This window comes from Cornus florida, unplaced genomic scaffold, assembly GCF_030987335.1.
Source record: "Cornus florida cultivar Cherokee Brave unplaced genomic scaffold, ASM3098733v1 CherokeeBrave_3.0.0_Hap2_Chr01, whole genome shotgun sequence".
Classification (NCBI taxonomy): Eukaryota; Viridiplantae; Streptophyta; class Magnoliopsida; order Cornales; family Cornaceae; genus Cornus; species Cornus florida.
The window spans coordinates 69,480,303-69,495,341 of record NW_026775571.1 but is presented as its reverse complement, the minus strand read 5'-3'; the positions used below and the strand labels follow the sequence as shown (position 1 = coordinate 69,495,341).

At 35.5% G+C, this 15,039-nt stretch overlaps 3 protein-coding genes across 3 annotated transcripts; 2 read left to right on the top strand and 1 right to left on the bottom strand.

Moving 5' to 3' along the window:
* The first annotated feature begins 376 nt into the window (after window positions 1–376).
* Window positions 377–8,803, top strand: LOC132299604 (uncharacterized). The gene is made up of 12 exons (XM_059796334.1): window positions 377–840; window positions 1,237–1,313; window positions 1,853–2,012; window positions 2,242–2,266; window positions 2,923–3,012; window positions 4,627–4,798; window positions 5,501–5,574; window positions 6,598–6,667; window positions 7,480–7,551; window positions 7,744–7,877; window positions 7,974–8,047; window positions 8,567–8,803. The coding sequence occupies exons 1-12, from the start codon at window positions 615–617 to the stop codon at window positions 8,656–8,658; spliced, it is 1,266 nt and encodes a 421-aa protein (XP_059652317.1). The 5' UTR covers window positions 377–614; the 3' UTR covers window positions 8,659–8,803.
* Window positions 8,804–9,507: 704 nt separating this feature from the next.
* LOC132299590 (hydroxyethylthiazole kinase) lies at window positions 9,508–13,837 on the bottom strand. Its single transcript, XM_059796310.1, has 3 exons — window positions 13,270–13,837; window positions 10,925–11,339; window positions 9,508–9,814 (listed from the first exon to the last, which is right to left on the bottom strand). Exons 1-2 carry the CDS (start codon window positions 13,720–13,722, stop codon window positions 10,947–10,949), a joined length of 846 nt encoding a protein of 281 aa, XP_059652293.1. The 5' UTR covers window positions 13,723–13,837; the 3' UTR covers window positions 9,508–9,814; window positions 10,925–10,946.
* LOC132299597 (dirigent protein 18-like) lies at window positions 9,889–10,811 on the top strand. The gene has a single exon (XM_059796321.1). The coding sequence runs from the start codon at window positions 9,889–9,891 to the stop codon at window positions 10,630–10,632; it is 744 nt and encodes a 247-aa protein (XP_059652304.1). The 3' UTR covers window positions 10,633–10,811.
* Window positions 13,838–15,039: the final 1,202 nt, after the last annotated feature.

The window sequence follows — 15,039 nt, the reverse complement described above, 5'->3', positions numbered from 1 at the left end:
GAAATTCATTTGCTTAAGTAGAGAGAGTTCTTCTTCACTTGTGAGAAAATGTGGGGAATTTTTCAGCTTTACTGAAAATTTTATATTTTTTTAATCATATTTTCTCTTGAATTTTAAAGGGTCTTTTCTTGTATATGTGAATTGCTCAGAGAAGTGATGTTAAAGTAGCCAAGTGATTGTTATCCATTGCTTGTACTTAATTTGGCTTTGAATTATTAATTTATTTTGTGAATATGTAGAGAAAATTCAATCTTGGTTGGTGGGTAGTTGAAGGAAGCTTCAAGGTCACATTTCAGCTGTAAATTTTTTCGTAGTGGAATATTTATCTCATAAATTGTATTTAATTCAGGTTTTCTTAGTTGTGAAAGTAATTAGTTACATCTCATTGATTGAAGCTCAGTGTTTCCAGTCGCCATTCATGTTAGCTTGGCAATATGAATATCTTGTGTATAGAAATTTGAAACTTCCATTTTAAATGGTGGGTGATGTGTGCGTGTGTGTGTGTTTTTTTTTACCTTTTTTTTTGTAGTTCCCAATTTCCCATTATTGATTATTCTGCACTATTATATGAGTGAATTTTATTTGATGAATGTTGCAGCATTTGTAATTGCAGAATGGGTGAGTCTGCTGAAAGAGTCGAGGTTGAGGTGGTAGGGATCGAACCTAGCACTTCCGAGGTTGCTCCATGGGGATCATTGGAGCAGAAGAGTGTCGAATGCTCAGTAGAAAGGAAGAAGTCCTTACGAGCCCGTTATTCATATGGCATTATTTTTTTGTTTATAAATCTTGTTGCTTGGCTGGTTCGTGATTACGGACAAAGGGCTTCCCCTCAGCTCCATTGTGAGTCCCTCTTGAACTGTAATGAATATGCTATGTTCTTTTATACTGATATTTAGGCAACGATTTCAGAAACTAGTATGCAAATAATTATTCAGTCTCTTCTTCTAGCATGAGCTCTACATTGTCAATCTCCACAGGTAGCTAATGACATTTTATTTTGCAAGCCACATTCTTGTTTATAGTGTAAATAGGGTTCCTGAAACATGGTCAGAATCGAATTTTATAATCTTGTCATCTGTTTTTGTGCGTGTCTCTACTTGTGTGTTATGTGTCGAAGTCCTCCAATTTCTGGTTAACCCTTCTGAAAGAAGATGAACTCGAAATAATTATTATTTTTAGATATGATTATTTCATGATGCTGTTTTGTTTCTTTGGTGGTCTTGAAATTTTTTGCAGATCTAAAAGCTTGTGGAATTGGGGGACATGATTGTTTTCTTACAATGGGAGTTCTTCGTGTCAGTTTAGGATGCTTCGTATCTTTCTTTTTAGCTGTATAATTAGTACTTTCTTGTGAGAATTGTTTATTTGCGTCTTCATTTATCAGAGATGAAAAAGTAGATGCTGAAATTTTGGCGCTTGAATTTCAAAAACCCTGCATTCATCAGCTTGTTGTCAGAAAATGGTGACTAGAATAATCAATTAAAGGACCTCTTCTTCTGATACTATCTCTTAACATGGTTTTGCTTTCATATCTGAGCTTCGAAAAACATAATTCCCATTCTAAATACAGGGCTTACCAGATTCGAACCTAATAAACGGGAGACTGCCATATAGTCCAATGCAACACTTCTCTAAATTAGACATTTTTTCTGCTACTCATTCACTCTCAACAGTTCATCCGTAGCCAATCACGACTTGTGTGCAATGGAAAAGCTAGGCTGCAGCAGTTGAGGTTTAATTAAGAAGAGTCTGATGATTCCTAAGAACTCTATTAGTCATTTTTTTTTATATTACTTAGTTAATATTCACATCATTTTTCTTTACAATTTATCGTCCTTGACATGCAATTCAGATATTTTTCTTTGTAATGTTTCTTACAACATGTAAAACAAGCAAGTTGTATGAAGCTCGCAGTGCATGGCATTCTGGATGGTGGGCACTGAAGTTCGCGATATTGATTTTCTCACTGGTAGTTCCATTCTTTATCCCATCAGATTTCATTCAATTATACGGTAAGCTTATGAGGCCTCAGCAAAAGACCCTGAAATTTTGAGTTTGTTTCATGCTAGTTTAAACTTCTTACTCGAATGTGAAAACAAATGAAAAACCAGCACGGACTTACACATCCTAAGGGCACTGCTGCAGTTGAACTTGCACCTTTTTCTTTCCTATAAAAAGTGTATCATCTTTTCCTGCTTTATTAATTACCATGAATAAAGGATTGTTACTATCTTCTCGCAGGTGAATTTGCTCGTGTTGGTGCAGGGTAATCCTCAAATCCTTTATCTCACATATTTCCACCAAAAACCATGATTATTATGAAATTATTTAGTTTCACTCTCAGTTCTTTACCAGCCATGTTCTTGAATGGACCTTTTTTTCTACCTTTCAATCAGTGAAGTAGAACAAAGTTGCAATTCTATGTTTAAATGACGATATCAACTTTGTTTTAGCATTGTCCTTTCTATTTATGAGCTTATCCAATCATCTTTTCTTCCCTGAAAGAGTGGATCAACAATGTGATGCAATTGAAAACTTGTGTAACCTAAACTAGGGCAGCCCAATAATCGTTCAATTTAACCAATGAAGCTAAGATGAACACAACTTCAGAGAGCTTTTTTATTTTTTTACTTCTCTCTATTTGTTTCTCAATCATTTACATCTGTAGAGAAACACAAGTGCTTATTTCTCACGCATTTTTTTCTTTTTTACCATGTCAAGAAACTCGAACACTGACTTTTGCCCCTATGGGGACTTAAAGTCTTGACTCAAGGAGATAGGTTTTATTTTTCATTTAAAAGCAGATATCACTATTTCAAACTTTGACAGCCATATTAGCTAGAAGTTTAATTTTGTCACCGAGAAGTGAGAATATTGCTGATGATATTTATATTTTCACTTCCTGTCCTTTTATTATACCAGGATTTTCCTCCTCCTCCAACTCATAAGTGTCATTGAGTTTATCTCATGGTGGAATAATTACTGGATGCCCGATGAGATAAGGAAGCAAAGGTATGAGCTTCTAGTTTTCTTGCCTGTCTTCAATGTTTAGACCTTATCTATTGCATTGCCACAAGTGATACATAAGTAAAAACCTGGTAAAATGCTAGCTTTTAGAACAATTTATCTTTAATTTTTCCTAGTTTTTCCATCATTGAAAATTTAACGAGTCTTAGCTGTTCATATAGATTTTTATTTCATTAGTGTTCACCACCTAAAATAATTATATATCTTTGTTGGCAATGTTACTTCAATATTGTAATGTGAAATCAGCCTATCAAATTGCTGATAAAAGTAATGCAATGTTGACCAAAGGTTAGAGGATTCTAACAGAAATCCTCGAGGATGATATAGATGAATGGCAGGACTCGTAGAGAGAATAGTGTTGACCTTTAATGAGTGGAATGGTGGTAGGGAATAAGTTTACCAGCAGTGATTGGGAATCAACCTTGTTAAACAGATGTAGGTATTGTGAAAAAGATGTAAAAGAAAATTGAACTATAACTTGCACTATCATGCGATTGTGCAAGTTAAGAAGACAAAGGACCCCATCATTGAAAATTGAACTGCAGTTTTCCAATAAAATTCATCTTTAGATTAACAATAGTGAATGCCTGCAATAGAGAACATGTTTTCCTAGATAAAAAAAGCCATTTCTGAGTGTCACTCCCACAAATGTAGCGTTCCAGGTAGAGGTGGACTACATAAAGAACTATCTGCTGCTAATATTCCAATATGCTGGAATTGATCGGGTTTTCAAGATTATGCGCAATAAGTGGTGAACAAGTGGGACTAGTGCTATAATTTAGTGCCTCAAGTTCCCGAGTCTGATTGTCTTGGATTATAATTTTGCTGTGGTACATTGGATGCTGAAGCTTCAAATGAAAACTTGACTCTTTACTTTCTCAATCTCAGTATCATGCGATTGTATTTTAGACTTGCCAGATGACTTAACCAACAATTTTGATGCCCTTTAGGCCTTATGCTCAACTGAGTGTAGTTTGGAGTTTCTGGACAAAAATAGTACTTGGTGTAATAAACTCCGGACGTGTTGGAACAACAAAGCATGTATGATTGCTTAATGAAAGTTTACGTGCTTCAATAATGTGTTGAACATGACATCTTGTGTAGTCTGTGATGATTCGCTTTCCCGGTTACTGTTATTGATTAGTTGCACAGTTTAAACAAATATAAAATGCACACAAACACGCAGCACATGAATGACAAGTGAAATCAGTTAGGTAAATGTTGTGGTGCTTTTGCTTGCTCAATTTTTACTATGGACATATCAAAGAAGCAAAAATGACTTCATTTTTTATTGTAAACACAATCTTCAGTACAAGAGTCCTTGGATAAACTGCCCCGAAATCACTCCCCTTATACATTTTTTTAAAAGAGCATACCCTTTATTATTCAAGGCATACTACTGCTTCAGCAGAAGAATTTTATTGCTTTGTCTCTTAATTATTTTTTTATTCTTTTTGATTTCATCAATTCTGAGTATAAGGTCTGTGGACACTAAAAAAAAAAAAATGAGAAATTCCTTTGCTATAACCATAATTTCATCAGCATACATTTATGATACTATCTGTAAAATTTCTTATACTTGACTCTGTTTCTATGCAGTTGTTTCCTTGGGTTATTTATGTCAACGCTGTTCTACATTGCTTCTGTATGTGGAATTGTGGCGATGTACTCCTTGTATGCCCCTAGTCCTTCTTGCTTTCTCAACATGTTTTTCATCACATGGACTGCAATTTTGCTTGTAGTTATCATGGCTATATCTTTGCATTCAAAGGTACGCCTTTCAAGAATTTCCATTTCATGTGCTTGTCAATATATACAAGCATTGAAGTTGAAACTGTTAATTACGATTATTTATTTATTTTTTTTTTTTTAATTTTTTTTTGTCTGGTGGAATGAGGTTTAGATACTTAGATTAATTGTAAGTGGATTTGAAATTTTTCGGCTTTCATAACATGTTTAGATGACAGTTTACCTTGCATGAGACGGCAAAAAACTTTAAAATAATTTACTGAGAGAGAGAGATAGGGTTTGGGGGCTGAAACTTGTAATCTTCTGTTTTCCGCAGTTGGCTTTACACCAAACCACCTAAATCTTTGTGTTCTGTATGTGGTGCATTTTATTGTTCTGTCAGTTTCTTGAATTTGTCCTTGGTACGAGATGTTTGTCATAAGAGTATAGATACAGTTCTTACCATTACCTGTGGTTATTCTCTTTGGTTGATCCATAGACCCAACTTTGAAGCTCCAACATAAGGATTTAATCTGTCTTGATTCATAGTACCTGATATATAAAAATTTTGTTCATATTGGATATCTGTATTTAAAATATCTCTGTTGTCGACAATTTAAACATACAAATTATTTGTGTATGTAACGTCAAAACAAGACTGCAGTTAAGAATATGCACTTTTCTGCATGGTAATCATTACTGCTACACTGCATCTTATATATGACTATTGGGATGCTTAGAGCAGGTGAATCGAGGTCTTCTATCTTCGGGGATTATGGCTTCTTACATTGTTTTCCTCTGCTGGTGTGCCATAAGAAGGTTAGAAATCTCATCATACAGTTTGACTGTCTACTTGTAATTCAATTGGAATATATGAGGACTTTGATAATTTCATTAGATTGATGAAAAACTTATACTGTATATTCCTAAGCTAAGAATCAACCTATGTTATAAATTGATGAGCTATTCTTTTCTACTGTCATGTTCGATGAACAACATGAACATTAATAAATATTTCAAATTTTGGTTTTGCTGCATATGTTGGTAGAGTATAGAAAAGCAGAAGTTGAGAGCTTGATATGCACTTTTTGTTCTGTTTAACAAGAGTTTAAGCTTTTCAAGGCAGCTGCTAGTTCTGGGAAGTTACTAGATTCAAGTCTCTTTATTGCATTTTATTACAGTCAGTCAATATGCTTGTCTAAGGGGCCATTGTTTTGTGCATTGGTAAGTGTTCAGGCTGCTAAGCATGAGGTTGCGTATTTGAGTAGTCACTCTGTGCAAATAATGCCTATGATTAGGTTTGTGTAATGACCCTCTTTATAGTTAATATGCTTATCAATCAAGAACCGTATCTTAATTACATATTCAAATTTATGTATCAAAGTTGAATATTTTAAGTCCATCTTGGGGGTGGTAATCTAACTTCAAGACTTTATGTTTTACAAAAGCACTGAATGGTGTGTCCAATTTATTTTTTAAGGTTAGCTTATGCAACTTTTCAATGAAGCTAAATATGGTTGAAGGCAGCCAGATCATATAAAGTTCAAGGGAAATGTTTTGGAGTCCGAACTCGGAAACCTAAGCAGAGAAAGGGGCTGGTGGATCACACACCACGACGGGTGTGGGGCCTACCAGCCTATATCTGCTTCAGATTCGAAATATCAACACAATGGTTAAAAATAATATTCCACCATCTTGCTCTCTTTACGGAGCCATTGCCATAGTGCTTGTTTAGGGTTTGTGCTTTTAGTTTCATCGCCGTGAACACATTTTTTAGTACCACTTAATGTTTTCCATGAGACATGGACATCTGATTACTATGGCTGAAAACATGGTTTCCAGTGAGCCTGCAATTGGGAAATGCAGCCCACAAAAGCAAGCAAATGGACATAGTGATTGGACTACTATACTTGTAAGTGTTAATACAATTTTTTCTTTATCTTTCTCTTTTTTATTTGATAAAGCTATGGATAATACATAACCCATGTTTTATTTACTTGAAGTTGTTCTCTTTTTCTTTGCTTTTCTTTTCTTCTTCTTCTTTTTTTAAAAAAAAAATAATAATAATAATAAATAAATAAAACCACAGTAAAACTGCTAATTTGATAACTCATCATTACTAGTTTACTCTCAGTGTCAACTGCTAAAAGTGATGGAATTACTGCAAACGAATAAAGTTCATGATTTATTAGGGGAAACATTCAAAGATTTACACAGAAATGAATCATGTGCCACATGGGCTGTTTTGTTCATGCAAAAGGTAGATAGAAATAAGGAAAAGCTCACTAACTAGTCAGCTGATTGCTTTAATTTGAAGGGAAATGAAGTCACCAAATTCGTTCTCCAGAAAACAAGATAAAACGCGTGCTCTTCCTATAGTCTCCTGAATTCAGTTTTCTAATTTTTAATTTCAGTGAAGCCTAATTCTGTCAGGATAATTTTTGCTATTTCCATGAATGATAGTGCATAATGGAAAGAGCGCGCTTTTGCAAAATCCTAAAAATGATCCTCTATATGCAACAAATATAGTCTCATTTCATGAGCTATAGAAAAATAATAATAATAATTGACTGTTTCAGTCTTAAGAAAACACCAAAAAATGTGTTATTATCAGAAGCAAGTGTAGAACAAAAAGCTGGTATACATATCACCTGATATTGGATAATATTTGTGTGATTAGTATCTTTATTGGGTAGTTGTAAATCTGCTCGTGCTTTTTTCCAGGGCTTCCTCATTGCTATATGTGCAATTGTCATGGCAACATTCTCCACGGGAATTGATTCACAATCGTTTCAGGTGAATATTTCTTCTCTGTTCATGTTATGAAGCTTCAAAGCTGTTTGAAAAAACATAAAACATGAGCAGTTAAATTCCTACACAAGTCCTTTTGGTGATGTAACATAATAGAAAAGACAAGCACGCGTGTACGCGTTACATATTATGTTTACATGATGAACAATAATGAAATGTATATGATATGCTGTCCAGTTCCGAAAAGATGAAGTTCAACAGGAGGATGACATCCCATACAAGTATGGATTCTTCCACCTGATATTCTCCTTGGGAGCCATGTATTTTGCTATGTTATTCATCAGTTGGAACCTAGACAGTTCAACAAGGAAGTAAGAAGAAAATTTTCTCATTGTTCATCCAAATTATATATCAGAGCGCGTATTGTACTGTGTCATGACTTCGTGTTTGCATTTTTTGAACAACAGATGGAGCATTGACGTCGGCTGGGCTAGTATGTGGGTGAAAATTGTCAATGAGTGGTTTGCAGCGACCATTTATTGTAAGTGAATATATGCATTTATGTTCCTCTTTGAATTGCTTACAAAAACAGTACTTCTGTTGCATGGTTTAAGGTCTTCCATTGCCTTGAATCACATACAGACATAATCAAGTTATTTTTTCTATTTTTCTTGCAAGTTTGCAACTCATTCCAAGTCAATACAGTGACAATAGTTTATCCAAGACTTTCATAGGTGAACTTGGTAGAATATTTTCAAATTGCTGATTACTGTGCCAGCAGTAAAGGTTTTTTTTTTTTTTTTTTTTTCCTCCGGAAGTTCAAACAAATGCACACACATATCCACAATATTGCCCCTAGCAGGACTCGAATTCTCAACCTCCTCAGATCATACCATCTCAGCAAACGCCCACTGATTAGTTCAGTTACTTAAGAAGGGACTTTGTTTGGATTTCAAATTTTGACGTAAGGTCGACTCGTAGCAAATTGGAACTCATAAATTCAAGTAATAATAAATAAATAATCAGCTAAATCCTTACATTATTTCATTTTGTGATGCAGTATGGAAATTGATTTACCCAGTTGTGAAACAGACCAAAGTCATGGATCATGAAGATCCTGTGCAGCAAGAAGAAGACTCAGCTTTTCCATGACATTATCTCTATTCCCTTTTTTTGGTGTGATTGTTAATTTTATTCACTCATTATTGGAGATCTCCATAGAGTGTGGTATTTAAGCCTCGTGCAAATGTAAAAAAATATTAATATCAATCTTTCTTGATCAATGAAGCAAAAATAAAATTCCCATTTTTGAGTAATAGTATTGTCCAATAGGTATACATTTGATCCTCATTTTTGGCACTGTCCGACGAATCCACGGACCCGTGCAATTTCTCAATTCTCAATACATGAGGACTGAGTAAATATTGATGTAGTTAAAGAGATTGGGGTTTGAAATGTTAAAGGCCTGCTTGGTTTGTAATTTTGAAAATAGTTATCAGAAACTCAGAAAACAAAAAATAATTTTTAGAGAACTATAGAAGACTGTTATCTGAAAACATGCATTTTTATGACTGAGTTTTCAAAAAACTGAACCAAACAGAGAAATTTTTGTACAGTTTTCAGAAAACTGATTTCATAGTTACAAACCAAGCAAGTCCCTAAGTCTCCTAATTGCTTTTGTAAACTATTGTCATAACGAATCACTGTTGAGAAAGAAAACATAATTTAAGGAATAAAGCCAATATCTGTCTTGGAAATTTTATTTTTTTCAATGTTATTTGTCACTTCATGTTCAATTAATTTAATTTCTATGCGCAGGATCTGTAACATCTGATCACAATCCAACTGCACTACAGAAACCAAGGCCATGTTTGGATTTTCATTCTTAATACATTCATACACATTGTATGTGTGTGTGTATTACATCTGTATTCATATTTATGGTTTTGGTGTACCCTCCACACTAAGGACACCCACCATCTGCTACTACAATACCCCAACTTGCAATTTAGAAGCTCAAATTTTATAATTTAAAAAGAAAAAGAAAATAAGAAAAAAGAAAGGATGGTTGTGAATACATCAGTTTACCATTTATTTGTAAATCACACCCTACAAACACACACTTCGTGCCATGCCACGTGTCCTTCAGAAAAACAGCAAAAGTTTATTACACTATCTAGAACAGAGCAATTGAAATTCTCATAACTAATTATGAATTTCAACTACTTCACCACTTTCTGAGTCTGACAACAACTCCATCTTGAAGTATGACAATTTTCTGTGTATAAAGAGCAAGTCTAGAGCTCACCTGCATATCCATTCAAGAAAACCAATCATCCTGAGTACCAAAAAAATCAAAAACCTCTCATATAAATTTCAAAAATGTTCAAGCAATTTTCATCATCACTTCTGTTGGCAATGCTAATCGTGGCTGTGCACGTGGCAATTGTGGTGGCAGTCGACCCTCCAACAATTGCAGGAAACGAACCAGTTCTCGAGTTATACATGCATGACATTCTCGGGGGCAGTAGCCCTACAGCAAGACCGGTCACCGGCTTGCTAGGCAACATATACAGTGGTCAAGTGCCCTTCGCTAGGCCGCTTGGCTTCCTTCCTCCACAAGGCGGGGTAGCCATCCCTAATGCCAATGGTGCCGTTCCGACTTTTAACTCCAACGGCATTCCACTGGGAACTGGTTTAGCTGGTACGAGTTTCGCTGGCAATCCCAACAGCAATGGTAACCCAGTAGCCTTAGGACCTGACGGTTTGGGACTAGGCTTTGGAACAATCACCGTCATTGATGACGTGTTGACCTCTGCTCCCGAGCTGGGATCACAGACATTGGGGAAAGCACAAGGTGTCTATGTCGCGAGCTCTGGTGATGGAACCACACAAATGATGGCATTCACAGCTATGATGGAAGGAGGGGAATATGGAGATAGCCTCAACTTCTTTGGAGTATACAAGATTGGGAGCACCATGTCACGCCTCTCAGTGACAGGAGGGACCGGCAAGTTTAAGAATGCTTGTGGTTTTGCAGAGGTTCGCTTGCTCATACCACCTGGCCAGCATATCACAGATGGTGCAGAGACATTGTTGCGGTTCACTGTCCATCTCAGCTACTGAGATTGCCTAATAATTTGAGGAACAAATGTGGGTTCTGTGTGATGATGAATGTGGTTTTGATTTGTGGTTTTCATGTCAGCGTGACAGTGAATGAAAAAATATTCTGATGTTTTTCATATATATCTATTTGCAATCCGATCAATGATCATCAAAAAATATATACATTTACTTGTAAACAAGTAACAAGGCCATTGATTGTCAAAAAGTAAAATAATCTATCACATATTGGCTATCAGTAGAGAACTAGAGGGTTAATATGCCAACCAAATAGGTCCAATGTGAATTAACATACCTTTTATATAGCTCTCAATGCATCATGGCAAAGTAATAATGTTAACATGACGAAGCACTGTAACTTGATCAAGCCCGTAGAGTGAATCAATCAAGTGCATCCGCAGTGAAGCCGGACCTTTAGCCATGTTCATTCCTATCTCACCAGCAATACCAAATATGGATAGCGCAGAAACTGTGGCTTCAAAAGCATGCAATGGGTCAATTGCAACAAAGGCTGCAATGAGTGCAGTGACAGAGCATCCTGTCGCTGTAATCTTCTGCAACAGAGCCACCCCATTTTGTGCACCAATAACTCGTTCCCCATCTGTAATAACATCAACAGCTCCGGACACGGCAACTATACAGCCACTTGCTTTGGACAAGGACTTTGCTGCTTCCACGGCACTGGTTGACTCGTGGGAGCTATCTACACCCTTTGAAAACAATAACGATTATTCATAGAGTTGAAATAACTATGACTTGTGAAATACATAACTCAAGTAAGTTGGTCGTTAAATAGACTGTTACGACTCACAAAATCAAAAGGATCCAAAACAAACTCACAAAATACGCAAGAGCTAAGAAGCACAGAAACTTTTAAGGAGTCACGATCATGCTGTCTACATGTTGGACATTAACACTCCTAAATTATCTCCGGACACATGTCCAACACATTTTGGATGTCTCATAATTCAAAAATAATCTCAATTTCCTAAGTAATACCAACACTTTTCATACGTTTGCCAATTTGTGACTAATGAACCTAGGAGATTTTGTAGGAATTTCTTTTAGCATGAAAGAAAGGAGGTAGAATCGTTTATTAAAGGAATGGATAAGAAAGTTGGAAAGGAGTCAATCATATTAAAAAAAAAAAAAAAAAACACACACACACACACACACAAACAAAAGTTAGATCCTTATCATGACTTTCTCTATAAGAAAAATGGTGATTATGATTATATAGTTTACAAGTATAAATTCAATGTAGTAATAGAGTATTAGATAAAGTCTCCATTAAGTAATGTTTCGTCCTCATAGTGTCCATGACTGACTTTGTTGCATCGGAAGGCCCATTTCTTTTGTTGTGTCTATGCCTTGTATTAGTGTTCATGCTTCTAAGGTTATGAGGTGTAATATTTCATTAAGGCATGCCGCAAAGAGAATCACCAAGTAGACAGATAAGTATATCCAAGAACAAGTACAATGGAACATTTGCTAAGCAAGCTAAATGTAATTAAGTGAATCCATGCAACGAAGCCCAGGTATAATTTATTTAAAATCAAATCCCAAGCTCTCAACTCATGTTTTGGTGATATCATTACATCACCCTTTCCCCAATGTACTCAATGTGCTCCATTAGGGCACTGAACTTATTGTATCACTACACTATAAATTGTTATCATAACACTTCGTTCTGCCATCAACGTGCACCCATTCCCCAGTGTACTCAATGTGCTCCATTAGGGCACTGAACTTATGTACCACTACACTATAAATATTATTTCTCACAAGTTCCATTCATTCAACAAAAAATGTTTTTATGTATTTCCTTGGTTTAGGACCATATAACATGTATACACACACACACATATGATAAAATGGAATATACTCGGGAGGTAATTCTTAGAGACAATTCATATGCATGTGTGCCTGTGTTTGTGAGAGAGAAAATGGCAAGAATGAGAGAATGAGAGACTTTAGAAGGGATAAACCTTCACAAGGAGTAAAAGAGTGAGACTGAGAAGGTAAAGGAGATATTGTTCGACTGATAGGTAGATATATGTACTTAGTATTGGGCTATTTTGATCATTTCTTATAAAAAATAAAAGTGCAAGATTGTGAAAGTGTCAAGCTCACCTCCCTGTATTAGCTTGCCTAATTTATTTTCGTACAATATGCTTTCCAACTTCCATAATAATGTAATTAGACTTCCCCAATTAATCCTCATTAGTGTTCACTCAAAATAATTCACTAATATCAGTCAGTAGTCTGCAACGCATTAAATTGATTTGAAATGCAATACGAAACATAGCAATAATTACTTGGGAAAAAAAAAAAAAAAACATAGCAATAATTCAATTCAATAACATCATTCAAAGTTCAAAAACACAATATCAAGCTTTCAATGATATGAAACCATGAAACCCACAATGCTACCGGAAAAAAAAACTTTCAATAAACCCATGCTAGTATTCAATAGTAGTCAGTATCACACTAAATTCATTTCAAAAGCTATTTAAAACATAGTGATAAAATTCAATTCCATGTCATTATCCAAAATTCAAGAACACAAGAACATTTTCTTAACAACAAAAAAATATATATTATATTAACAATACCACGATTCACCGTAATACTAATTACCTTAGTGGCTCCAACAGAGGCGTTGGAAAGAGCAATAATCTCAGACCCGTTTCCTCTAATAACAGTGGGTTTGAGCCCAACAAGCTCCAGACAAGCCTTCAACCGGAAACCGGAAGCTCCGGCGGCAACTGGGTCGAGAACCCAGGGCTTACCCGATTGATTGGCCAGCTCGGCGGCGGACTTCATGGCCGGTAACCAGTCGGCGGTGAGTGTTCCGACGTTGACGCAGACCGCATCAGCGTGAGGAGTGAAGTCTGGGATCTCTTGCAAGGAGTGTATCATGGCCGGCGACGCTCCGGCGGATAAGAGCGTGTTGGCCATCAGATCCATGGACACGAAGTTTGTGATGCACTGGATGAGCGGTGACCGTTGCCTCACCGTTGATAGGTGGGTCCATGCTTTTGGGCCCCACACTTCCTTTTGATGTACTGTGTCTGCGATTTTGTTTTCCATGGCCCCTCTCTCTCCAGTTCTCTGTCTCTCTCTTCCTCTAAGAATCAAAGATTTTGTGGATGGCAGTGGGCAGAAATTGATATAAAAAAAAAAATGGGGAAAGAAAGAAAAAGCATTTACGGTTGGTATGGCTTCACTGCTAAAATCAACTCAAGTTAATAAATTTATTTATTTTCTTTTCTGTTTTTTTCCCTCCAATTACTGAAAATCCTCTAAATAAATTCTAATTTATAATAGGGCAATACTTAACTATTCACCGGTGAATAAGGTGAAGCCAATCATTCCAATAATAAAATAACACATCACCTTTAATAATAAAATAATTTACGCATTTTTTTAATTTTTCCGAATCAATTATTGAATAACGTATATAGTGTTTTTAAGTGTGAATTATTTTATTATTAAATATAATGTGTTATTTTATTATTGAATTACACAGGGTGACTATCTTCACTCTACACACTAACGAGTAGTTAAGTATTATTTATTTATTATTATTTTTTTTTTAATTAGGTGGAGCGAATTGGGGAGTTGGTCTAATGCACGGGACGAACATCTCACAGAAGGTGGGTGCTAAAGTAAAACAGGGTAATTTCCTATAGTTGAATGGAGGCTTGGAAATACTTAAAAGATAATAATAATTGGAGAGTAGATAAAACCTTTTTAATCAGGTTAACATTTCATCTCACGTCCGTTAACGTAGGTTCTCTTATAGTTCATCTCTAGGTCACATAATTCTTCTAAAAGTCATATTTTGTGCATAATTCCACTCCAATTCGACTCTTGTGTTTTACGCTTCTTTCCGATCTTATTATATATAAATTAAATTTTATCACCTTCACTCTTCCATTCTCGCATTCGTCCCCACTTTTCATACCCACTATGTGCGGCTAAGGTACATCTCACTTTGAATGGAACCAAATCAGCCCAAGCTTGAAGTACAAGCAGAATCATACGGAGCTCTCTGCATCCAAAGTTGGACCATTATGAGTCAAGCAAGCAATCGGGACATTCCCCACTATAAAAGCTCATTTTCAGAAGCATTTTGGGCCCAAATGCATTTATGTTTCATCCCTTTTGTTCCCAATTTGTGTATTTTGCGCAAAGTTGATAGTTGTATTGTGTTTAGTACAATTTGACTTTGTTTATATGATAAACATATTTCAAAATTAAAAACAGTGTAAATTATTTTTACACGCTTTAGATTTGTTTTAATTTCAATTGCAAGAGATTGGTAAAACAAATTGATTTTACCCTGTCTTTTAAATCAAATCATACCCCGAATATGATATAAAATATACATGCAAATCTGATCAT

What these genes read in the sequence shown, in the direction of transcription:
- LOC132299590 (XM_059796310.1), bottom strand. Translation starts at nt 13,722, where the DNA reads ATGGAAAACAAAATCGCAGACACAGTACATCAAAAGGAAGTGTGGGGC. An exon ending in CCTCTGTTGGAGCCACTAAG is followed by an intron (nt 11,340 to 13,269) that starts GTAATTAGTATT and finishes TTGTTTTCAAAG; the next exon opens with GGTGTAGATAGCTCCCACGA.
- LOC132299604 (XM_059796334.1), top strand. Translation starts at nt 615, where the DNA reads ATGGGTGAGTCTGCTGAAAGAGTCGAGGTTGAGGTGGTAGGGATCGAA. An exon ending in AGATTTCATTCAATTATACG is followed by an intron (nt 2,013 to 2,241) that starts GTAAGCTTATGA and finishes ATCTTCTCGCAG; the next exon opens with GTGAATTTGCTCGTGTTGGT. An exon ending in CTATATCTTTGCATTCAAAG is followed by an intron (nt 4,799 to 5,500) that starts GTACGCCTTTCA and finishes TGCTTAGAGCAG; the next exon opens with GTGAATCGAGGTCTTCTATC.
- LOC132299597 (XM_059796321.1), top strand. Translation starts at nt 9,889, where the DNA reads ATGTTCAAGCAATTTTCATCATCACTTCTGTTGGCAATGCTAATCGTG.